Source organism: Nansenia antarctica (genome assembly GCF_963989245.1).
Source record: "Nansenia antarctica genome assembly, chromosome: 3".
Lineage (NCBI taxonomy): Eukaryota > Metazoa > Chordata > Actinopteri > Argentiniformes > Microstomatidae > Nansenia > Nansenia antarctica.
Genome location: NC_137688.1, coordinates 48,314,849 through 48,341,949, shown reverse-complemented (window position 1 = coordinate 48,341,949; position 27,101 = coordinate 48,314,849). Strand labels below are relative to the sequence as shown.

The 27,101-nt window shown below is 43.3% G+C and overlaps 1 protein-coding gene across 1 annotated transcript; it reads right to left on the bottom strand.

Annotated features, from left to right (window-relative positions):
- Positions 1-965: 965 nt before the first annotated feature.
- ly75 (lymphocyte antigen 75) lies at positions 966-27,101 on the bottom strand (the record flags this gene model as incomplete). Its single annotated transcript, XM_080527342.1, has 35 exons — positions 966-2,209; positions 2,587-2,766; positions 3,243-3,359; positions 3,677-3,838; positions 4,080-4,284; positions 4,471-4,694; positions 4,934-5,119; positions 5,477-5,599; positions 5,781-5,945; positions 6,277-6,442; positions 6,879-7,099; positions 7,400-7,529; positions 7,689-7,834; positions 7,930-8,035; positions 8,504-8,640; positions 8,919-8,995; positions 9,292-9,356; positions 9,543-9,712; positions 9,921-9,956; positions 10,236-10,359; positions 12,287-12,358; positions 12,645-12,723; positions 14,422-14,564; positions 15,217-15,416; positions 15,533-15,702; positions 15,967-16,055; positions 16,630-16,737; positions 17,233-17,387; positions 19,638-19,829; positions 20,035-20,175; positions 21,343-21,462; positions 23,332-23,493; positions 23,894-24,073; positions 25,459-25,842; positions 27,089-27,101. The coding sequence occupies 35 exons, from the start codon at positions 27,099-27,101 to the stop codon at positions 2,034-2,036; spliced, it is 5,124 nt and encodes a 1,707-aa protein (XP_080383468.1). The 3' UTR covers positions 966-2,033.

The following is a 27,101-nucleotide window of genomic DNA, read 5'->3' as shown; positions in this document are numbered from 1 at the left end:
ATTATTAGCACTTTGAGCTGCAGTGTTTGCAGGAAAAGTGCTATACAAATAAAAGTTATTATTAATAGACAACTTTACTCTGGTTCATATCACTTAACATACTCTATAAATATATTGAAAACATATACCTCCCATGTCTGATTAACAATGCATCTTGGCACTACAATGTGTTACCATGTTGAAGCATTTCCAGATATCTCAAAAAACAGGCCTTTGAAATTACCTGATTCAGTCAGATGGGGTAGTGAAATGCTTGACATAAACTATACAACATGGTCATTAACTGGGGAAGGTTAATCCACAATGCATTTTTGTATTTACACTTAGTGTATGTTATCATCATAGCATAGTAGCCTATGTATATCAGGCCATAATTAGGTGACTGGTACCTTACAGGCCTGTGGTCCTAGGGTACTTCATACTATCATAGCTTTATATATATTTTTATATCATGAGTTCAACTTGGCCCATATTAGGTGAGTGGTCTACCCCCCTGTCTGTCAATCTACAACCTGTCTGTTGGTCTACCCCGTGTCTGTCAATCTCACCCCATTTATAGTTATGGGGGCATGTCAGTAGGAACACGCCCCATTGCTGCTTGCGGTTATATTTATTATTATTATTATTATTAAAAATAAGGGGAAAAAAACGATAATTCTTTCCTTAAAGCATTATGACTGCCAATGGCCTGAGCAGATATTACTTTTCTTGCTATGACTGATGGATTAATGATTCACTTACTTAGACTAATATATTTGTTGTAAATCACTTTGGATAAATGGCCAAAATATAAATGTTATGTACTGTCACCAAACCACATCTTCTGCAAAAACAAGACAGGACACAAACCCCAAAGACAGACCTGTTTTATTAGGAGACATCTTATTTTCAATGATCATATCTGAGGGTCTGCTTGAAGCCAATGGAAATAATGTTTTGGGAAGGGTAAGTACACAAGCGTCAACAAGCAATGTGGCTTGGTAGGCAGATCTAAAAAGATAGATGTATGTCTAGGTTCTCAACATTCACAAGCATCTTTGGTTTAGATTCTCAATATTAATAAAGAAAATATAAAACACAAGACAATTAAATATTTACAAAGCATTTACAGCAGCCACATGAGTGCAATTTGAGGCCTCAGTCATTGTCCTATAAAAGAACAAAAATAAAACTACAACTCCCAAACAGGACAACACTATTGTGCTTAATCATGGAAAGAACCATCGCTAAGGCATATTTCATAATAATTACACATTTGATTTTAAAGTGCATAATGTTCTCAGTAGTTTGAGTGCATAGAAAAGGAAGGTAAACATGGCGTCTATTTTCAACTAAGACTTCAGACATTTACAGTTTGATAACTTGTATGCATTCGCAGTGGTCAAATGGTCAAAATAGCTAACGACCATGACAATACTCTATCATAAGTGTTTAACTGCATCAGCTAGTATACCTGTATTAGATCAACACACAAACAAACAAACAAAAACTGTTCTAAAAGACTTTTCACAAAGAACTCTGACAGGCAATGAGTGCAGAAAATATGAAAGAGAAATCTTATGCCAGAAGTGCCATGATGCAATATAATACAAAATCAAAATGCAAAAAGGACAACGTGTCAAAAATTAATAACTCTAGGAGTGGAGCAAAGAGAAAAACAAACATCAGTGCTTACGAGAAGAAAAATACCCTGACAAGCATTGCATATCCAGTGCCTTCTTTGACAACCAACACGGAAGCAACATCAATTTGGCAGCTCTTTCTTTAAAACAAACAATCATCATCATTTAAAATACTTTTAAGTTAAAGAACAAAAAAGAAGAACAACAAAAGTACGAGGGGATATTCACAATCCTTTCACCAATATTTACAAAAGTCACAGAAAATGCTCGAAGGTCGGTCAGCTCAGCTCGGGAACTTACAAAAATATATAAAAGTTGGCTTTAAAAGGCAGGTTTACAGATGTTGCTTTTGTCACGGTTTGCTCATTTCCTTATCAGATACATGCCATCTGCGGGGTTGGGGAGTGCGGCTCACTCTGCCTCTGTAATAATACTCGTACCGGCATCGTCGTCAAAGTTTCTCTTGTAGCGGACGGTGGAGGAGAAGCGGGCTCTGTTCTTCTTGTAGATGATGAAGATGATCACCCCCAGGAGAGACAAGAAGACGATCACGAAGAAGACCAGAGCCACTGGGGAGCCTCCAGACCCTGTGGAACATCACAGCCAATCACAATGGAGCTCACAAAGCCAACCCACATACTGTAGCATGCACAAGTTAATAAATCAACAATAATAAGACATACTGTACACATTTACACATATTGAATATACTGTATAACCTTTGCCAAACAAAGACATCTATTAACTCAGTATACAATCAACTCCTGATACTGGCTATGAATAAACAAACCAGAGCACGACTGAACAGCTGAGTGGAACTAGTTTAAAGTGGTGAACTGTTAGACCTACAGCTAGAACTTTGTTAAATCTGACTGTTCTGTATTATGGGCCAGAATTCATAGGCGGAGAGGCTATGTATTAGTCAGGTGTTTGAGGATGGCAGCAGGTGGACGGTGGTCCTCACGTGTGGGTGCTTTGCAGACTGTGCGGCTGTGGCTGTCCTTGCAGCTGACGCGGCTCCATCTCCCCTCGTCTGCAGACACCATCACCGCACAGGGGGCCTGGCTCTTCACTGCGGCGGCGGTTACAGGCTCCCAGTTAGTGAAGGTCGGAGCAGAGCCGTCTGCCCAACCTACTGCCTTACCTGAGGAGAGGACATGGGGAGGGGTCAGGGATGTCCATTCCATCTATGATGTTTGTGTTGTAATATATGAATTTTAATGTTGTTACTTAAAGCAACTCATTCAATCAGTTTTCACTACATGATGTATTATTTGTGGATTGCTCAATTACACATGAGAAAGTCTGGACTCGATGCCAGTCTGACCTATGAAGAATTAAGTTTGCATTTTCTTGTTGAAAATGTATGTCGCCATCAGGAAATACTTTCAGGTTTCAGGAAAAAAATTTGTTTTTTTGGATGTTACACTCATCCATAGATTCCGTAGAGCATGTGAGAATTATTAAGTTCCGACTTGGACTAAAACTAGGCTATGAGGTCCTCGTCACCTGAGAGGGTGGCTGGTGCTATAAGAAAGACACTACACAGGGTTGGTGAGAGGGTAGAGAGGGTGGCTGGTGCTATAAGAGAGACACTACACAGAGGGTTGGTCAGTTTACCATGCGTGTCTAGATCCATGCCCAGCCACACTCGACTGGTGATGAAAGGGTTTTCTGCCATGTAGCCAGACACAAAGTCATTCTCCGCTTGGGTCTTTAGGGTCAGAAGCTGGGCATCTGTCAATCAAAAGCAGAAGCAGACAAGAGGCCTACTGTAAACCAAAACAAACCAGTTTTGAAAAAAAAGAAAGAAAAAAATGGTGGGTAAATGTTGGACACAGAGGGGAAAAATGACAAATGTAAAAAATAATAATAATTTATTACATTTATAAAGTGCTTTTCATTATTCTTGTATAACCTCAAAATGCATAAAATAAAAGTTGAGGGTTAGAAGAAAAAAAAATAAAAATACAAAAAATACAAAAAAAAATCAAAGCCTAGGCCCTAGGGGGAAGGAGTAAAGGCTAATGTTACCAGGAGTAGCAGACACTTACCGAGGCCTTCACAGATGCCCTTGGCCTCCTCCATGCTGTAGACAGAGTAGTTGTAGAATGTCATGTCGAAGGCGTAGCAGTGGTCTTTGTATTGCACCCACTTGGACGAGCCGCTGCTCTGAGGGCAGTGATTGGCCACCTGAGAGGACGGAGGGCTGGCTCCTAGTTCAGACACAACAACACACATTACACCTGAGGAAGTCCTCTCTTGTGAGGAAAACTTTCACTAATCTAAAAAAACGAAATATATCAGCCACAGTATTATATCTTGCGTAGCAAACATATTTATGATTTAGTTATGGGAGAGAAGTTATTTCAACACAAGTTAGGTATGATAATGATGAATAAATATGGCAGTTCTTTCTGTACATGAATACAAATGTACTTTACACCTGGGGCTTACTCTGATTGGGTGTGGTGATGGTGGTGTTGTAGCAAAGGGCTCCATCCACAATGGCTTGACAGTCTGTTTTCATCCAGACTCCGCTGGTGGTCACGTACACACAGCTGCCCTGGGGATCTGGGCTAGACTTGCCCGGGGCTCCAGAAATCACAGGTTTGTGATCGTACTTGGTACCATCAGACCACTCATATGTGGAGCTGCTAGTCTGCTTAGGGAGAGGAGGGAGGCAGTCTGTCAGTCATCTACTCTAGGACTGAGAGCAGGTGATAGTGAGTAAAAATTACTTTTGTTTTAGTTTGTAGTTTTTTAAACAACAAGGTGCAGACCAGCCATAACTCACTTTGATTAGAAAATAAATGGCAAAATTATTACAAAATGAATGTAACCTTACATCCTGACTGGACAGGCCAATCCACAGGGGGAAGCCATCTTTTTTGGCGATGAGTTCCAGGTGTGCGTTGTGTGCTGTGTCGTGTATGCTAGCCAGGTGTCCCCCGCGCTGACCACACTCCTCAAGGGCCTGGAACCAGCTCAGCCTCTTGGTAATTACATGGTAACTCAGGTTGCCATAGCGCTCAAAGTCTCTGGTTGACTGCTTGTACTCATCTTTTGAGTCTTAAAGTGAAGTGAGAATTTGTGTCAATAGAAATAGTGTATGTATGTTTATTTCAAATACAACACATAAAGGCTTCCATTTGAGTGAATGGAATGAAAATGTAAAAAAAATAATAATAATAACATATGACTACCGTATGTCTGTGTTTGATGATCCATTGATCAAAGTTTGTGTTAATCAAAGAGATAAGAGTTTCATATTATGACATACTGTATTGACTTGTAGGGGGTCTACCAACCTTTCTCAAGTTTGCAGGCCACAATGCTCCTTTGCTTGAGGAGGTTGAAGTGGCGTTTGTTAGTGAATATTTCCCAGACGCCGTCTTCATTGAGACCAGCCATGAACTCTTCCTTTATGTCTGGTCTTCCAAATTTCCAGTTGGAGTACTGTACGTTGGTACCATCATACCAACTCAGCTGGTTATCTATAGGACAGGCGTAACATGGAATTAGGTCAACGTTCTATTCTTTACACTATACAACAATGGTTATTATAGAACTCTGTTGCAGTGTGTCCTGCATTGGCCAATCAATTGGTAGAACCTACAAACAAGGAAACTAACGCATATGGACCAGACCTGGGTTGAATAAATAATGTCTGATATTTCAAAGCTTGGTTTAGCTTGGACGTTTAGAAATGTTTTAGATTATTCCAAACTGTACCTGGAAAACTAAATCAAGTGCAGCAAAACAAAAAAGTAATTTAAGTATATTTCCCCCCGGTCTGATAGGGACACACAACAGGAATATGGATAAGGGAATAACCTGCCAGCCTTGCTCACCTGTGTCATCGTGGAACACCCCTAGCCAGACAAACTGGACCAGGTCCTTGAAAGGCAGGAGGTGTTGCCTTACAAACTCATTCTCCGAAGCGTTCCTGATGGTTAAGATGTCAGCACCATCATCTGAGAACACAAACACCCCCAGTCAGACACCAGAAAACGTTCATTTGACTACACATAATTTGACTACACATCAACACATCAGTGTCCATAGCCAAACTAAGACTAGGAGAGACAGGCCCATGTTTATGAATTATATTCAATGTAAATGGCTCTCGGCTGATTTTTGTCCCAGGGTTCTTACCAAGCTTCTTGCACGTTTCGTGAATGTGCCCCTTGTCGAACTCATCCCACCTGGACGACATCAGTTGGAAGGTGTAACAGTTGTCCTTGAACGGGATCCAGTTTGGCCCGCCACTCTTGTGAGGACATTTCACAGCGATGTCGTCTGGCATTGTAATAGTCTCCTCTAGAATCGAAAAGTTGGAAATGTTCAATTTGTTTCATGACAACATTTATGACTTGTTTCCTGGAACCAGTTTAAAAGCACCTTCAATGCAGAGTCTGTAAAGGCTTTCTAAAAAAAAAACTTCTCTGGGAAAGAGTCTGAGAAAGCGCCCCTCACTGTCCCAAAGCATTTATGCAAGAGTAGATTTTTTTGTGGGGTCTATGCTTTGGTGTTAGATAATAGCTTGTATTGTATTTATTGTTTACATTGTTCTAGTTGTGAAGCACTTTGCGACATTTGTCTATGTAAAAAGTGCTATACAAAAATGCATTCGATTGATTCATTCTCTCACCATGTGACAGGACATGGCAGATAGCCCCAGCGAGCACCTCCTCACACTCTGTTGCCTTCCAGAAGCCGTCCGTGTCCAGGTAGACACAGCGCCCACTGGTGGGCTCGGAGGACCAACGACTGTACACGGTGTGACTGTGGTCAGTCCAGCGGTAGTGGACCCCCTCCTGATAAGGCACAACAACTCACACTCAGGAGGACAACAAGGTCTGATATAGAGTTGATGATCACACTCCGCTTCATCTACTGTAAGACCAGTTGGTTCAAATACAAGGCCAAATTGTTTCAAATACTTGTGCTGTGCTTGGTTTAATTCCAGGCAAATTATAAGCATGGGAATAGTCCCAAAAGTACAAATTCCATGTTAAAGCGTTTAAGATGGGCTTGTTTAAGTATCTGAAATGTAATACATTTGACCCAGGTCTGCTTCATATGAAGCCCTATATGCCTGGCATGGACAAAAACTACAAAACCCAAACAGTTTAGGTGACTTTGTTAGATTTCATTTTCAAGGGGTTAAAACAAAAAGGTGTCAGATATCAACCCCTATACGAAAGTCGCTGGAGTCTGGGCAAAGACACCAGGGTGTGGGGGTTAACTTACATCTTCGCTGAAGAGGCCAATCCACATGGGGCTGCGTGCGCGGCTCACGTGCACGGTGAGGACAGACTGTTGGAGGGTGTCGGCCACGCTGGCCAGGTCCATGTCCTGGGCCCTGCACAGCTCCACGGCCTCGAACCACGTCACGTTCTGCTGCACCAGTTTAAAGGTGTGGTTTTGGGCCTTGAAGGCCTCCGTAGGCACCTGGGGCTCTTCTAGCTTGTCTAAGGACACCAGAGGAGCAGTCAGCGGTGGATTGGAGGGGACGGGGGGGACGGGGGACATATGTGGGAACATAGCCCAAAAATAAACGTTTTCTAGGACACATGTGAGCACATATTTTGGAGTTAAATCCCCAGTGATTTTTTTTTACAGTGGGTGAGTAAACCTTCCCTGCATAGAGAACATGGAGGGTAGAGAGGTATATAGAGTGTCTATAGAATGAGTCTTTACGGCTAAGAACAGTATGTGTTGTGAACAGAACGAGGCTCTGGCACCCTCTGCTGTGGGACGGTGTAGTGTACCTGCGTAATGCTGGCAGATGCCCAGATACTGCTGGTCTGAGCAGGCCGTGTAGTCCCAGGTGCCCATCATAGCAGAACTGGTGCCCTTGAACATGAACACACACAGCTCCATGCTCTCTGGGTCAAGGGTCTGGAGGGACCAGAGGGAGACAGGGAGTTGGGATGTTAATAGAAAATAACAAATGCTATGCAGGAATTGATTGAATTGAGTGCTAGACCAAGCCTCCTCCTGAGGCTACAGTGAATGGAGGATAGAGGAGGGGAGGGGACTTCAACTTGCATTGATGACCATGGGCCTGAGCAGGCCGTGAAGCAGGGAGTTAAAGTTGAGGAAGTCCACTGGGGAGTCGTCCACCCATTCAGGGTCCGTGACCTTGAGCTTCAGGCCGATCCAGCTCTTTTCTGGTAGGTCCGGCATCAGGGAGGTCACAAAGTCTGAACCCCCCCGACAAAACATAAACACACAACTAGTCAACATCTATTTGTGCCTATTCACAAACTAACTAAGAGGAAGAAACAGCACAGCTCACCCTGTTCTACTTGGTCAGATATGGTCAGCAGAGTCCCCTTCAGCGACTGACAGAACTCGTTGGCGTTCTTGAAGTTGAGGTACCGAGGCTTGATCACAGTGTAGCACTGGGGAAGGCAAAGGCAATCTTAACCACACCGCTCCACATACATGGCACTGTGTATTGACTGCTCATTCAAAAAACAAAACATTCTATATATCTTTTTATATCTTTATCTATTTTACAATTAGATTAGATTGTACATTCAGAAGTGGTCTGTGTGTGCAGGCAAGGCAAGGCAAGGCAATTGTATTTGTATAGCATATTCCATACAACAGGCGCATTTACATACATTATATAAAAATACAGCAAGAGGAGCATAGTAAGAAAATACAAATTACAATGAATAAAAGCAAATATAAGAAGTAAATAAAACATTTTATAAGACAATAGTTAATGGATAAAAAGACTTTGATAGAAGTGTTTGTGTTAAATCATAACTGCTGCAAAAAAAGAAAATTGCAGCAGTTTTTATATTAAGATGTACATAATATGTCATATTATATGTAGGGTTTGGGGGGAGTGTGTGACTGACCTTGTCTCTGAAGTGCAGTGCATCGCCGCTACAGGCCAGGCCCGCTGGGTGAGGCTCCAGGGGGTGTGTGTCCACAGACGTGGTGTTGTGCCTCTCACACACAAACGGCAGTCGGCGCTCGCAGCTGTTTTCATATTCTGAAAAGGGCCGGGAGTGTGTGTGTGTGCCCAGTCACAGTTAAACTTCGTTCTACTTTAATCTTTTTTTTCTTCTTTTTTTTTTTTACTGAGAATTGGGACACAGGGCTAGTTTCAAAGCAACAAGTGGGCCACAGTCCTTTCTAAAATTACAATAAACAGATACGCTTGTTTTCCTTCTTGTGACACATTTGGGACACAATAATGATTTAATTAAATACTGAATGCAGCTTGGTTGCATAGCAACTTTGAAAGTTGATTATTGCAGGGTCTGTTACCTGGGAAGATGGAGTCAGGACTAATGGATGTACATCGGCCTAAGAAGGCGGTGTGATAGTACCGCATCTGAGTGAATCTACAGGGGACAGATGGAAAGTAAAGTCATTCGTTCTTACACTCACTGACACACATAAAAAGCATGACCGCATCACAACCTTCTGTGTTGTAAAGTTCACATTTAGATAGTGAATGAGTGTTTGATGTTCTTATGGTCAAATGTGACATACATACTACAACCGTTTAGGACTTTACCAGCAAGTAGAACCATTGTTGTTGTCATTTCAGTTTGGTTGTTCATGTTCAACTAAAAATACATTATTTGCAGCGTGTTGCTGCTGATGTAGTGAGTGTGTGTGTGTCAGTGAAACTTACGTCATAGGGAAGAAGTTTCCTGGTTCCCTCATATCAGCCCACCAGCTCTGCTTAGCCTCCGATGTCTGTTTTATCAGGCCACAAAACTCAGCAGTAAATACAGGGACAAAGCCATGGGCGCACACACACACACACACACACACACACACACACACACACACAAACACCCTTTCTATCAATGTAGTCATAACGTTATTAGCTCTCTCGTTTGATCAATGTCCTATGGTACCGTGGTGCTGTGGTGCACATACCCCAGACAAGGCCTGGTGGATCTGCCTGGCTGCAGTGAAGCTGCGTGGTGCAGCCAGCTTGCTGCCGTTGCTGCTGCAGTAGAGGCTGGCCTCCTCGTACGTCAGCTTGGGCTCGGCCAAAAACCAATACTCGCTGCCATCGATGAAGATGGACGTCTCGTGGTGGCCATCTGCCCACAAATGAAGAAACACCCTACTCATGTTTGCACATTTCAAAAGAGCTGATGTGAAACAAACCTCACAGTGTATGCAGAACATGGTTTATGTATCAGGTCACTGGAAGTGACCTACTGTAGTCACAAGGAAAGGGTTGGGATAGACCAATTTGTTTTTGAACTGATGAACAGTCACATGTTTTTTACATTCAGCGCTGCTTACCGGGATTGTACCACTCTGGGGTCATGGGAGTCTTGCCTAGAGAAGAGATCAAATCACCGATATGAATAAAATGAAATCATACTGTCCTTAACTTCAAAACAGAATCTCACAGTGTGTCAGTCGTGGTTCAGGAATTCCCTAATTGGTTTTTTTTGCATCCAGGGACAGATAGAGGTCTGTTTATGTGTTGGCCAAGTGCTAAATGTGGGACAAATATAATACACAAGAGGCACTTTGAGAGTGAGGCTTAATGAATCAGGCAGGGAGGGTATTGCACATTCACAAGGCAGGCTGTGTAATTGTGTTTTGGGTTACCCCTGGGGATCTGGCAGACCCACTCCAGCTTAGCGTCGCAGTGGAAGGGCGTGGCGTGGAACGGCTTCGGCGGGAAGTCTTGGTGCAGAAAGAGAAACAAACTCCTGAAGGTCCCTTTCATGGACTGTTGAACACAGAGAGAGAGAGAGAGGGTCAATATGCACACACTATGCATGTATTTTCATAAGATTTGTATTCATCCCCAGAAGAGCTTTAGATATGCTTATTTGCAAACAATCCTTTCATTCATACCATCTCTCTTGTCTGTCTGACATGAGTTAAGTGGATCAAATCATATTGACAGTAATATAATTACTGCAGCAAATGTCAGTGAACAAGGACATTTACCAGGCTATATTATAATATGTAAAAGACAAACCCATATGCATGTGTGTGTGTATATACTGTGTATATACTGCATATATAGCATTTTTTCCTCTTTTGGCTCTACACTTCAAAAGTTTGGATTTGAAATCAACCAAGTACTATTACGACATTCAGAAATTACAACACTTGTATGCATAGTCCCCCTGTTTCAGGTTACCCAAAAGTGATGGGACAGATTTATCAAATGTCCAAATTAAGCACTCATGTTTAGTACTTGATCGATAATCCTTTGCATGCAATAACTGCCTTGAGGTCTGCAACCCATTGACTCCACCAGACACTGGGTATCTTCTCTGGTGATGCTCTACCTGCGCTGTACTGCAGCAATCTTCAGTTGTTGTTTATTTTTAGGACGTTTTGTCTTAAGTCTCCTCTTCAAAAAATGACATTGGATTTCAATCTGGAGAAGCCAGTTAATAACTTTCCACTTTTCCACCTAGTTACTCTGGTATGTTTTGGGTCATCGCCCTGCTGTATGACGAAGCACTGTCCAATGACTTGAGGCATTTGCTTATACTTGGGCTGACAATATGTTTCTGTACACTTCAGAATGCATCCTGCTGCTGCTGTCAGTTATTAATTAACAATTAAGACAAGTGAGTAGGTTCCAGTGGAAGATGCATGCCCAAGCCATTACTAACCCCTGTATACTGTGGATATTGGGCAGATCCGTTTTTTCACCACACTTTACTCTTGCCATCACTCTGGCACATGTTAATCGTTGTCTCATCTGTCCAGACCCTTTTCCTCTTTAAGGTACTCTTTAGCAAACCGTAACCTGGCCATCCTGTTTTTGTGGCCTCTGTAGTTCTACTGGTGAAGTCTTCTGCAGACTGTAACATGTGTCTGGGACACATTCACGCCTGCCTCCTGGAGCGTGCTCCTGAACTATGCGGTTGCTGCAGACAGTTGTTTGGGGGTTTTTCTTTACTTTTAATGATGTTCCAAACTGTTGCTTTTGGTAGGGTTAAGGTCTTAGCTTAGCTATGTTTCTGATGGCTAGGTTTCTGATATTTCAGCCTCATAATGGCTTCCCTGACTTTTATTGGTCTTCATGTTCACAGACACCGATAGAAGACTCCAAAGGCAAACGCAAAGCCTAGAATCAATACTAGACGTTGGCCGCACAAATGACACGATGAAACACATCTGACTGAAACTGTCAAGCCAGTTGTCCCATTACTTTTGGGTACCCTAAAATACGGGGACTATGCATACAAAGTGTTTATTATGTAATTTCTGAATGAAAACACACAAAAAAACACAAAAACCATCAAATAAAAGCACGAGGATCTCTACTTCAATCTCATTGTAATTGTTTGATTTCAAATCCAAAGTTATGCAGTGTAGAGTCAAAAGAAGAAAAAATACTTCACTGTCCCATTACTTACGCAGGGCACAGTATGTATTCAGTATACACAAGCAGCAGTGCATGTGTCTTGGGACACTGGTTACAAAATAACAACTGCTTGTATGTGGGGGGGGGGGGGGAGAGAGAGAAAGAAAGAAGGAAAGAGAGCTCACTCCAGCCTAAAGTGGAGTATGTAGGAAACAAAGTGACATGACCACAGAATGTGGGCGGGTTCAACTGTGACATTTCCCATGACAACCGAATTGGCAGCTGTGCTGTGGTTGGCTGTCCTCCACTGAGAAAGCTCACCCACCTTGAAGGCTGTGCACTCCCGGTTGTACTCATCATCCTCATGGAACTCTTGAGGGAAAACACTGATCAACACCTGTTTGGGAGAAGTGAGAATAGAGGACGCCTGTCAATCCAACACAGTTTGAAACGGACACACGAAGCGGTTTATACACGAGGGAGGGACGTGTCAGGACCGCAAATTCACAAGTTCAATTACAGCTAAGCATCACAGAATCATCAACTCCATAATTTTCCCACTTTCTGCTGCCATAGTCTTTATCAGAATGTGACAATGCAGTCGAACCCCGCCCCCCGAGATGCATTTATTTAGAAGTGACAGTTCACACAGAGAGGGTGTGTGTGTGTCTCCTGGTACTCACAGGACGACCGTCGCTCCACTCCCACACATGCTCAGCAGGGTTCCTTCTGTTCAGCCCCACCCAGAAGAACCGGTCATCACTGGAACAGGAAGCACACAGCGCTGTTAATAATAACCACATCCAGCCCTACAGTACTTACCCAGGCAACGGAGGCCGATGGAGGTACAAACCGGAGGACAGGCTCATTGTAATGCATGCATGGTATGCAATGTCACAGGGAAGTCAGCCGTGGAAAGCAGCGGGAGGCTCTGAGTGAGATTTCAGTGATAGGTGATCGCTAATAGAAATTGCAGACAGTTTGGATACCATTCAAATAGTCACTCAGCAGTATTGAACTGAAGGGATAAGTCACAATGTCCTATCTTTTCCCGGAGTTACTGGAAGTGCAGAGGCATTTTTGTATTTTTGTCATTTTGCTACGATTCTTATCCAGCATGATGACTTCCAAGTACACTCAAATAAAGGACAATTTTGACAGAGCATATTGTCATTCAACAATAACCTACTTTCACCACGACAATGAAATGTTTGGGATTACCATATCATAACCAGTAGCATCAAATAAGCAGTGTACTGTCAGTAAAACCCTGCCCTAAACCAAGTGTTACAGTGTGTAAACAATCTGTTTATTGAAGACCAGTGTCCCCTCTCGTGACTAGGTAGCTGCAGTACTGTAGTGTCTTTGTTACAGCGGGTGAATGCATCCTCCCCTCAGCATCACAGGGCAGGCTGCGCCCTGGTATGAACCCTGGCTAGTCACTAAGTAGCACAACTTAATATAGAAGCCAAAGCCACAGTGGTGTGAATTCTAGATGAGTATGTGGTGTGGCATTTTATGAATAGCAAGGGGACTCGAGGTACTGTACGGAGCAAAAGCTTTGAAAGATAGTCGTCTTTGAGACTTTTGAAGGCATTTGAGGGCGGTCTGTTAGGGGTGCAGTATGGGTTTATTCCAACAGAGTGTGAATAGTCTCTGTTTATTTCAAGTGTGAAAGTCATGAGTCAGTGTGACAGTCATTAAGTAGGAGTTTGTTGTTCTGTATGTGGATGTGAAAACATGCCAGTCCAGCGTCACTTTGAGCCAAAACCACATCATGTGCATGACTTCTACCTGCAACGATCCCCACTTACAGTTAACTAAATGGTTTTAGTGGAGAAAATGGGTCATGTATCTAAATTAGTGCTGTCAATCGATTACATTTTATCGATTAAAATGTAATCACTATAATAGCAAGTTAATCACAATAATAGGCTGTGATTAATCATGATTAATCACAAGTTTAAAATACTAGTATTTACTTGTATTTTGGGGGGGAGATAAAACTACAACTTTTTTTTAAACTTTATTATAACAGCTTAGTTTTGATGATTTCTGAATAAGATTAAATGAATATATAATTTTATAATACTTTAGCTGGTAACAGACACGCTAGTCTGAAATTGTCAGAATGATTGTCAGTCTGTTGCCTGGGATTGTCTGGGATATACTGTAGCATTTGTGTGTGTGTGTGTGTGTGTGTGTGTGTGTGTGTGTGTGTGTGACACAATTGATCAAAAATCACAAATGTAACCAATGACTGTCATCATTACTACAACACAGTATACAAATCAGTCTGTCTTGAAACCCCTCTACAGTGTTATCTGCGATTGCCACGCATGTCAGTACAACTTGGTAATATGATTAATTGGCGCCATTTATTTATTTTTGTTAAGGTTTCCAGATGAATTGCGTGCGTTAACGTGTTATTGATTGTGTGTGTGTGTGTGTGTTAGGCACCTGATGGAGTCTCTCATGACGTAGTGTAGGGCTCTCATCTCCTCCACGTGGGTGAAGCTGGGTAGGTGGGCACCCAGCGCCTCGCAGAACCTCTCAGCCTCCTCCCAGGAGCGCTTCCTACTCAGCCGCTCCTCATGGAACACCTACCAGGACAGCAGCAGGGTTCATCAGCCCATACAGTACACACACACACACACACACACACACACACGTACACACACACGTACACACACACACACACACACACACACACACTCTCTCTCTCTCTCTCTCTTCAGTCTTCACATGACACACAGTCACTTCTGGGCTAGACACATTGTTAAAATATATAAAATATATAACAATATATATTTTTAGATCCAATTCTAAGCCCAGATACTGTGGCATACCTTGCAAATGGCCACCTCGTGCCACACACATACACACGTACACACACGTACACACACACACGGGCCGGCATTGTAAATAAGAATTTTGTTCTTAATTGTCTCGCCTGGTAAAATAAAGGTAAAATAAAAAATAAAAAAGTACACACGTACACACGTACACACGTACACACACACACACACACACTCTCTCTCTCTCTCTTTCTTCAGTCTTCACATGACACACAGTCACTTCTGGGCTAGACACATTGTTAAAATATTTTTTTACATCCAATTCTAAGCCCAGATACTGTGGCATACCTTGCAAATGGCCACCCTTGTGCCACACACACACAAACAAACACACACACACACAAACAAACACACACACACACACACACACATACATACATACAACATACATACACACCTTGTAGCAGTAGGAGATGCCAGGTTTGGACACCCATCCGTCAGGGCAGGTACCATTAGGGTTGGGTTCAGGCTGGACGGGCTGTGGAGTACCGATGTCTCTCTTGCAGATGGAGCCTGCCTTGAACAGGGTGCAGTTCTTCACCTCCCACTTCCCTAGAGGCTTGGCAGTAGACATCACAGCACAGCCTCCAGCCAGAGCTGAGAAACACACGCACACACACACACACAATGTATGTGAGCACACACGTGCGCGCACACACACATTCTCATCTGTCATTGGGGTCAACCCTCTCCCACATCCAATATGGACCAACCTGGCTGAAACCATCCCCAGTTGACGTAGGTGACCCTATCTCCAGCTCCGTCCTGGGTGACCCACTGGTACTCTCCTGTGCTCTTGATGTCCTGGAGCCCCGTCCAGTAATACTGGGTCTTCATGTTGATCTGCTCTCCCAACAGTCTATTGATAAAGGCCTGTTCAAACCTGTAAACAAGTCAACATGTCAACAAAAGCATAAAGGCACACTCAAAGTGAAGTGAGAGGGACAAGGTTAAGAGGGACAGCTCTGTTTTATGCAGTTTATAAAAGACACAGGTGAGCTCGTGTGTCTCGGATTGTGTGACGTCCTTCAATGCGACTCATTAGAAAACATAGATTTGACAGGACGGTTGCTAGGAAGACAAGGATAAGATGGAAGGACGATGAAAGAGAGAGAGATGACACGACAAGTGTAGAAAGGGGCGGTACCTGTTTCTGATGGTGAGGTCACACCTGTCCTTGAAAGACACCTCTTTGGAGTCCACCTTGTAGCAGGAGTCCCCGTGCCTCCTCCACTCCTAAGGGGGGTAAGTAAACTTCAAGTTTCTTGTTACGTCACATTACACAAGTGTAAGAGAGTGAAATTCTTAGGCTTCGGTTCCTGACATTGCAGCACAAGACAATAAGGCAATAGGCATAATTCAAGATAGTTTTTTTTAAGTGACAATAGTACAGGACATAAGTGACAAATAACACAGGAGGCAAACATCAGGGTCTTATCTACCAAATATATATATATCTTTTTTTAGTAAGTTGAATCATGGGTGTTAGTGCTGAGCTGTAGAAATAGCCAGAGCCGCCCACGCTTGTTCCATGTATAGAACGTTGTACTGCTTTCACGTTTATTGTTGTGAATTATAATGATGCACATTTTGTCCTAGCTTGCCACATCTCTCTGTAAGGAACGAGATCTAAAACTTTAAAAAGAGACTGCCTGAAAAAATAAAAGGCAAAGGAATGACAGATATCAAGTCCTTGGAATAAATGGGTTTTTCATAATAGATTCAGATAAACAATGAAGCAGAGACAGGGAGGTTGTTGGTTTGTTTGCTGTTGTTATGTGTTGGGGGGGGGGGGGGGGATGTTGCTTACCCCGCCAGGGGGACATCCGGCCTCTGTGGCAGACTCGTCCACCCGTCCTTTCTTCTGACACATGAAAGGCAGATTCTTCTCACACTGCCCCACCCTCCAGCCATGGCTCTGCACACACACACACACAGACACAGACACAGACACAGACACAGACACAGACACACACACACACACACACACACACACACACACACACACACGATGAGGGTGGTCCTAATGACTACATTTTTTGCTTGTTAGTTTCTTTGTTTCGATTGGCACTGAGATCGTAAGTTCAAAAATGGCTTCCTTTTCATTTAAAAACACAACAATGTTTCAAGGCGAGGGAAAGAAGTGGTTGTAGCTTTAACAGTTGAGTTACTAATATTAGCCTGGAAGCAGGATTAAACAGGTTATTGTAACAACACTTATAACCAAACAAGCAAATAATATTATGCAAATAAAAAAAGAAAAGTTGAGAAACCGGATTAGACACAGACACCCACACACCCACACACACCCACACACCCACACACCCACACACACACACACACACACACACACACACACACACACACACACACACACACACACACACACACACACACAAACACACAAACACACCTCTCCAGAGTAGAACACACAAGCGGATTCGCCTGAGGGCTGGAGAGGCTGGTTCTTGCCCCAGTAAGTGAAGGAGACTGGTGACTGGTCCGCCCACTTGAAGACGGCTGGGTCACTTGTGGCAATCAGACCGATCCACACATCCAACGCACCACCTGAGGACACCACAACACACCCTTCCTTCAACTACAGGACACCACAACACACCCTTCCTTCAACTACAGTAGCACATTGATAAACCCCTCAAAAAAGTTCGGAAACGCTTTTCTTGTTGATTATTCCTCCCCTTTAACTCATTGACTGCCAAAGACGACAATTGGCGTCTTATAGAATAGTAACGTTGACTGCCAAAGACGCCAATTGGCGTCTTATAGATTTTTTTTTTTTTTTCGCGGGGATCGCGTTATTGACATGTTCTACACCTAGCGAGTGAATTTCAGACTTGGGTGTAATGTATTTCGGTCCCAGATGGGGGCAGTAGTTCGATAAAAGCCTGGAGAAGGAAGTGGCTTGCTGTGGGTTGTAGTAATGGCGAAACGGATCAGGGTATGTGCCAAACGCGGCGCGGAGCATTGCGGCCATCGCGCGACTCTTCAAACAGTTCAGAGTCGGATGATACAGAAAAAGTGCAGAAAAAAAAAGAAGAAAAAAAAGTTCTGCAGAAAAAGCTCGTTTTCTCTGTTTATTGGTCAAAATCAGGTGTTTTTGCTGAAACCACCCTATGTTCTACGGCCGATTTCTAAACACTCAAAGAGGCTAGAAACAAACTTTCTTTTTCTGATGAAAGAAGAGAGTCTAAAGTTTTGGTAGATATGTTCAATGTTTATGTAGTCCGAAAAGTCAATATTTGGTGGGTCTTCAAAGTTCAGCGAAAATGCCCCAAAAGTCTGGCAGTGTGGAACTCTCCGCTCTGAACATGGCTGGCAGTCAAAGAGTAATACCAATTGGTATTGTATTTTATATCGTTGGAAAGCCTGATTGGTCACCTTTATAATGAGGTACAACTTGTAAGGATCATACATTCATGGAATGAGTAACACAGCTAAACGTGTGGGTAGCGGCCCAAAAGAAATTGCCAAAATCCCCTGCAATATTCTTCTGTTGGTATTCACTCTCGTTTTGAGCTTCAAGTGCTGGCAGGTGTATGTCAGTCACAGGTGTGTGACTGGCACCTGAATGGCACCTAATTGACAGGAATGATATTCTGGGGCCAGTGGCGATCCCATATCTCCAGAATCTGGGACCTAACTCCATCCTCCATGATGACAACGCTCGCCGCCACAGAGCCAGGATCATCACAGAGCACCTCCAGTATTTGGGAGTGGAGAGGGTGGAATGGCCTGCTGTGAGTCCAGACCTCAACCCAATTGAACACTTGTGGGATCAGCTTGGGCGTGCTGTACGTGCCGGAGTGACCAACGCAACCATGTTGGCTGACTTGCGGCAAATCCTAGTTGAGGAATGGGATCCCGTCCCACAGCAGTGTGTGACCAGGCTGGTGACCAGCATGAGGAGGAGGTGCCAAGCTGTTGTGACTGCGTATGGATCTTCCACACACTACTGAGGTCCCTGACAATGTAAAATGAATAAAGTGTAAAAATGGCCAATATGTGTTGTTTTTTTCCTTATTACTGTGGGAGAGTGCAATCATCCAATCCACCAAGCAACTCAAAACGAGAGTGAATACCAACAGAAGAATATAGGGGATTTTGGCAAATATTTTTGGGCCGCTACCCACACGTTTAGCTGTGTTGCTCATTCCACGAATGCATGATCCTTACAAGTTGTACCTCGTTGTAAAGGTGACTAATCAGGCTTTCCAATGATATAAAATACAATACCAATTGGTATTATTAAAGAGGAGGAATAATCAACAAAAAAAGCGTTTCTGAACTTTTTTTGAGGGGTTTAGATTGATGGATGAGACACCCGATTTGATAGAAATACAAAAACAGTCATAGCATAACAAAGATCTTCCTCGGGGGGGGGGGGGAATCTCAGGTGAGGGGGTTTGGGGGGTCACAGTGCAGTAGTAGTGGAGGGATTCAAACCTCTGCCGCAAGTACATACACAGTACATTTACTCAGAACGTGCCAGAGCTACCTAGTAGGCTACTGTACACACTGAACCCATCTTCTACATCTGACATCAATAAACATTGTAGTGTCTATAATAATAATAATAAATTACACTTATATAGCGCTTTTCAAACTGAAAAGATCAGGTAGTAATAATAAAAAGAAACAAAAAATAAATAAAAGAAAGTATAGGGGTCTAATAAATGTTTAGATTACTAAATCTAAATATAAGTGTCTTTGTAGGACAATCTACTCTGTATACTGCAGTTACACCTAGATTTCGGGCGGAGAAGCGGCGAACAAGCAACGCCAGTGTCCTCTCCCTACCTGCATGGAACTGGGTGCTGATCATCTCCAGGGTGTCCAGGCTGTGCAGGCTGACCAGACCTCCCCCGCTGCCTTTACAGTACTTCTCAGCCAGGGCGAAGGTGGTGGGCTCGTCCTTGACCAGCTTGTAGCACATGGTGTTCCACGGGCTCCAACCCTCCTCACACACCGTGGCCTTGTACATCAGAGGCTCTGCAGAGGTGGTGGGGGGAAAATACATGATAGGGTTTATTAAACCTTATTATTATTATTAAACCTTATTATAGTGTAATTATATAAAACAAGAGGTGGAAGAAAAGTAGAATTAGTGAAAATTGGGTTATCATAAATGCCTGAATAATAATAATAATAATAATAATAATAATAATAATAATAATAATAACTTAATAACTCTTACCTGTTGGCCCTGACTGGGTAGTGTTGACGTTTTTCTTACAGATGTATGGCAGCCGCTTGTCGCACGACTCAGTCTCATAGTTATTGTTGGAGTTCAGCACCCCGCAGTCTGACTCTCTCAGTATGGAAACAGGTGGCATCCCTGTGCGACACACACACACACACACACACACACACACACACACACACACAGGGAGTTGGGGTAAATCTCTTTCAAGTCTTTCCTTGACTCCTCACGTCCTCTATTCTTCCTTCCTTCTCAAAACCCAGACCCTGTCCTCCCATGCGTTTCAAGAAGGAGGTGAGGAGAGAGGATGTAAGGAATTGAGGAAACACTGCCAGCGGACACACAGACCTAGGTTAATCTTAGTCTCTCTCAACTCCCACCTTCAGCACCGAGAGGGGCAACGGGACCCTGCGGAGGTCAGAGAGCGCTGAGCGAGGAGGACAGAGCAACCGTCGCATACTGACACAGCAGGACACACACATAGCACAGCAGGACGGACACGCACACACACACACACACACACACACACACACTTATGATCTTATAAAGAGGGCCATTCATTGACCTGTGATTTAACCTTGTTAACAATGGCAAGACGCTCAGCAGGCAGTCAGAGTGACCCTGCCCTGCCCACAACACTGGGCTCTTTGTCTCCCTGCGGGACCCAGGCAGGAGGTCTGAGGGAGGGAGCCGCCCGCAGGGCTGGAACCTGGTACCGGGTACTGGAAGGGGTGGACCATGATGTGCCATTGTTGTAGCGACTATAATATACCATAAATGTACTAAAGAATACCATACAGTAACTGTACCATAGATGTACAGTACCATAGGTGTACCGTGATTGTATAGATGGACCAGGAGTATATAGATGTACAGTAGCATAGATGTACCATGATTGTATAGATGTACAGTAGCATAGATGTATCATGATTGTATAGATGTACCAGGATTATATAGATGTAGAGTACCATAGATGTACCATGATTGTATAGATGCACCAGGATTATATAAATGTACAGTAGCATAGATGTATCATGATTGTATAGATGGACCAGGATTATATAGATGTTCAGTACCACAGATGTACTATGACTGTATAGATGTACAGTACCATAGATGTACCATAACTGTATAGATGTACAGTACCATAGATGCACCAGGAGTGTATGTATAGATGTAGAGTATCATAGATGCACCATGGCTGTAGAGATAACCCATGACTGTACCATAGATGAAACATGGTTGCACCATAGATATGATGTATGATGTATGATGTCTATGAAGGGTCTGTGTTGTCCTCACCTTCCTCCCAGCTCAGGTAGGAGAGGGGGGATCCGTCTGACCACTGCCAGCCCTGAGCCGTGTCCAACTGGTGGAGGCCTATCCACATCCTGTCTGGCTTGCCATCATGGCCGCCGGCCACTAAGACGAAACACACACAGACACAGACACAGACGCACACACACAGACACACAGACACACAGACACACACAGACACACACAGACACACACACACACAAGAAGAGAGGAGGCAAGACAAATTGTGAATAATAATCATAATTGTTGAAATTATAGTTTTTTTATCTTGACAGTCAACTACAATAACTGTTGTAGGCCTTCTCAAAGCATTGGTTGTATTGTGTGTGTGTCCTCTAAGCTGTGTGATGATGTAATAGCCATGGTAATATTCCTGAACAATAGATGACTGTGCAAAGGGTAGTGTCTCTAAAAGCCTCCTTGTAAAAGCCTTGCTCTCGGAAAAACAATGAGATCAAACTGCTAAGTGCCGCAACCTGCAACACACACACACACACACACACACAATTTCCTGTGTGGCGGGCTGTGGTTCTACGAATGCTGCACTGCACTGTTCTCTAACACCCACAGTGTGAACACTGACAGTTAATTGTGAAATGTACAGGGTCTTGAAAATCGAGTCTATTTGACTTCCTGAACTGACTGAAATGGCATTGTCATCCCCTAACCCCTGGCAGAGTCATCCAGAGTCATCCTGCTAGTTCTAACAGAACTCAACCTCTTCAGCATACTGCACATTTGGATGACTAACTCCATACGGTGAGCCTCATAGCATAATTGCCTAAGTCATGCTTCACTTGAGGTCAGCCGAGCCATCTTTGTATGTAGTCTCAAAAATGCCAAAGAGATGACTTGGGCAGATAGTGATTTTGGAATGTAACAGGCATTCTGATAGGCTGATGGCATAGGCAATAATGCACAGTGAATCAGCAGTGTTAAGAGAGTAGAGTTAGGCAGATATCTCAATTTGGCTGAAATATGACTTAGGCAATTATGCTATGAGGCTAACGATATCTAAAACCCAGCATATTGGATGACTAACTCCATATTTAAAACCCCCCATAGTTACAGGCCGTGTCATCTACTACTTACTGGAACTGAGAGGCACTAACCAGGACTACAGTAGAATATCAAATTGCCTCATTGCCTGCCGCAGTAACACTGTACAACTCCTCCTCCGGCTGGCTTGTTCAGGGTGATCAGAGTCAGGCTGGAGGATGTTCAATCTTACTGTATAAGGTTCAGATGTCTATTAGGTCTATCTTTATTTTATAGACGTTTTTTTTTGTCTATTATTAAATTGTCACCTTTTAGTGATTATTATTTGTAATATTAGTGGTCTGTGCTGCTGTACCGCTTGAATTTCCGGTCGGGAATCAAAAGTACCTACTGTATCTATTTCTCTGAAACCTTTAGCCTGCCTGGCCTGTTTTAAGGGGCTTTCCAGCACCCGCAGCAACAGTTACAGTTCCACTCACTGGTATATTCCACTCACCACCAAAACAGAAAGTGAAACCTCCTTGTTGTATTGGTGGGTGATCATGGTATCAAAGATCTGCCCTCCCGAGAGCAGGTGGGTTGTAAAACTATAAGGGTATGACTTGTATGGGGCAAAGCACCACCCTGAATCACAAGGCAGAATGAGGCTAAACTGAATTCGATTACGGTACACTCCTGCTCCCAACCATGGCATTATAGTGTCTCTTTCAGCAATGCGGATACATACGGGTTAGTTAGTAGGGTCACATGTGGAGAACCGACTTACAGATGGAGAGGGAGACAGTAATGGTGAACAGTCTTACAGATGGAGAGGAGACAGATGGAGAGGGAGACAGTAATGGTGGACAGACTTACGGAGGGCAAGGGAGACAGTAACAGACTTACGGAGGGCGAGGGAGACAGTAACAGACTTACGGAGGGCGAGGGAGACAGTAACAGACATACGGAGGGCGAGGGAGACAGTAACAGACTTACGGAGGGCGAGGGAGCGGTCCTCTGGGCTGGACAGGCTGAGCAGCTCAGCTCCCTGGCTGCGACACGAGTCCAGCGCCTCCTGCCACGTCACCGCTGCTCTGGACACAAACTGGTAGCAAGGACCCTCCTCTGTCCCGTTGAACAGGACCCTGCAGCCGTCCTCTGCGGAGAAGACAAAGAGAGGTGTTTAGCCTGGCGGTGTATGTCTGTGTGTGTGTGTGTGTGTATGTGTGTGTGTGTGTGTGTGTGTGTGTGTATGTGTATGTGTGTTGATCCTGAACCTTCTAACATGTTTCCTAGCAAAGCTTACAACCTCTGCAATAGCTCAACACATTGCGTTTATGTCAAACCTACAAACACATCATCATTCTACCAGATTGCTCCACAGAAATGAAAAGGAATTTGGAGTCACTGTCCACTGACAGGAATCTAAATGGAACGAGCCCAAACCTGATGCCTAGAAGCTCCTTCTTCCTATCTCTACTGGAAAAACAACCGGTAATGTTTTTTTGTTTTTTTTAATCATGAAATGTGGAGGTAAAACAATTAAAACGAGACGTGCCAGGTGTTAGACAGTGTCCCCTCTGTTGGCTAGTGTCATAGTCAGAGGTGGTGGCACACCAGGACAGCTGGGTAGTGATATCATCGTCATCAGGGAGGCAGCCGTGATGCCAGGTGCCATTGTAGAGGAAAGGGAACTCACAGGGCGCCCCAGCAGAGTCCCCGTCCATCGTGTGAACAACTACGGGAAGAGAAGAGAGAGGAGGGACACAGAGTGGAACCACTGCAGCGCTACATTTAGTCAACTGTACACACGCAGGGACAAATACTCACTTGAGATCCGCACATACAGTAGAGCGTAACTCGATCCCTTCATTTGACATGAATACGTTATGTGAATAATTTTGTGTGTATTAGGATTCAGCCCTAACACGACACTGAATGAATGCACAATGAGTGCAGTCAGCTCTGGGAGAAGTGATAATGTGTCCACTGTGAAACAACCAGTATACTGTACTTTCTCTGTTGTCCAGGAGCATGGCTTTTGCACTATTGCACTGGTTAGATGCCTAACTGTGTTTAGTTGTCTTTTTTACCCTGACAATTAAATTGAATCTGAATCTAAGTGAAGTGTCTCACATTTTCCAAACACATACTGTACACACATTAACAAGCAAATCGACAGCTAAAGCTAAACTGACATCAAAAGCTGGGGCATTGAAACTAAATGAGAAGTGTGTGACTTGTCTGGATATAAATGGACTTTCAGACAGAAGGAGGTGATGTGATTATCCTCGCAGTAAAAGGAAAATGAAACCATTAGACATTGGACTGCTACACAAATAATGCATTTAAGTTTGAGCACTCTGAAATTTGGGAGTTAGTATTCTGGACGACATCTCTACATAGGATATCACAGGATTTCTTTTATATATCGAGGAAAGTCATTGTCAATGAATTCTCTTTTACAATAATGACTTGGTAAAAAAAACTGTTTGCCTGTCAACCAACTGGGAAGAGTGTTGAGTGCACAGACACAACTGAATACACTATTGTTGTTGTTGTTGTTGTTGTTGTTGCTTGGAGTGCGTCAAAGCCTTAGGCCTACATGTAGATAATGTTGAACTCTGAATCAATTGGCACAAGGCCAAAAATAGCAAATCAAGATACAAATTGAAAAGTAATTATTTCTATAACATACAGTGAACTATAATACAATATAATATAATCAGTTTGTATTTTTCTACTGCGTCACACTGATCATGTCAACCATGACATCTATGAGAAGAGCATGCACATTCTAAGAATCACTTGATGGTCATGTGGTACTAGGAGGGATTTACCTACAATAACAAGTCACTGATAATAGAACTCTGACTGCCAAGCCACAATGGGGGTGTGTAGGTGTAGCTTTCTGTTTCAACTGTGTCTTCAATAGGCTTCTGGCTGTGTATCTGTTTCACGTTGTGGACTGTATAGATGTGGTGTCTATATTCACTGGACAGTCTATGTGACTGTACACAACATGTTAGAACTGAATAAGTCTATTCTACTCTCTCCACTCCATTTCTTTCCTGTAGGGTGGGGAGAGGTCGGGTGAAAGGACAGCTCAGAGAGCGCACTCACTGTGGTACGGCCGCTGGCAGACGTTATCCGGTGATTCGTCTCTCCTCCAGGCATCGGCCGTGTCACGCTTGGCACTGACAACCCCCTCACCGCTCACTGTCAGGCCCATCTGGTAGACGGTGTAGAGGGCGCCCTCCAGACAGCGCCACCACAGCATGGTGTCCCCCATGGAGCCACAGCTGAACAGGGACAGGGCCTTGGTGCGCACCTCCAGGCCCAGGCACTGGGCTGTGCCCACGTGGAACAGCCGGTGGCCAGACCCCCACTTCCACTGGGATGCCGTGGAGGCATCGCAGACCCCCAGGCTCACCCCTGTCCCCGAGGCCCCCGCCACCAGACATTTCCCTGTGCTAACGTGCTGGATGGTGAAGGTGTCTTCATTACCTATAGTTTACAAGGTTAATATTGTGATACAACTTTTAGTTTTATGAATGAATGAATGAATGAATGAATGAATGAATGAATGGTCTTTATTGTCATTGCTATAGTACAGGTGAAGGGAAAGGAGCTGGTTTACATAAATAAAGGCTATGTACACTATCCACTATACTATACTGTACAGATAGACGACTAGGGTTGTCATATTGCACATAGTGTTATTGCACATTCATTTAAAGTGTCGCAGTTTGCAGGCTTGAAATGTACATATTTGTGCCTCAGCACTACACCTGATTTTAGCACTCTTCTTTAAGTTTTAAGTTTAATATAAAAACTGATGTAAGCAGCTTGTATGGAGGAAGTCTTTAAAACAAGTTAAACCGAGTATTGAAACTAATGTTCCAGGTAATCAACAACAAAGAAGCAAAAAAGCCATACAAGAAATGCCAAGAGTGTTTTTAGCCAGCGCTTATCATGGTCTCACAACAGTAATTGATGACAATTGTTTTCTGGTCATTATCGTCTATCATGAATTTTGTTGTTGTTGGGAAACATTAGGTACATTCTCCTGACCAAAGAAACATCACTTAATAACAGTCTCTCCTTATAATGACCTTAAATTAGAGGCAAATAAACTACAGCTGGATAATTCGTTCTGAAACAGTGTCTGGGAAAAAAAACTAAAGCTCACCCTAGCCGTACCTCCTTTGCTTGTCAAAAGAGTTGATAGTTTAAGCATCTGTAGACCATACTATCCAAATAAGACGGCCATGCACAGGTATGATGAAACCGAAACCTATTCCACCACCTTTATTATTACTTACTTTACTTATTTTTACTTAACTCTATTATTGTGATTTTGTATCTTGATGCTGCAATGCCAATGTTGAGAAACCTAAACCAAAGCATTTTACTCTCAAGAGTGTGCACTTGTGATATAAAAGCGATTCTGATTCTGGTATTTCTTAACTGCGTTTAGAAAATGAAGTCCAAGCTGTGACCATTAACTTGTCAGAATACTCAGGACAAAAGCTGGGTTGTAATAATAAGCCTTACTAATAAGTTAGGTGAAGGTGCTGTAAAATAGAGATAGAGAAAAATAGTATTCTTAGTTTGTGCATACTTAGTGATGAGTATTTATTGTATTCAAATGCAGGAGGTAAAAACAAACCACAACATTTTGTAATAATGTAACTTGAGTAGCAGGCTGTCAGTGGTCACTTCGCGACATTGTTATTGAAATATGACTCACCAGCACTCGACAT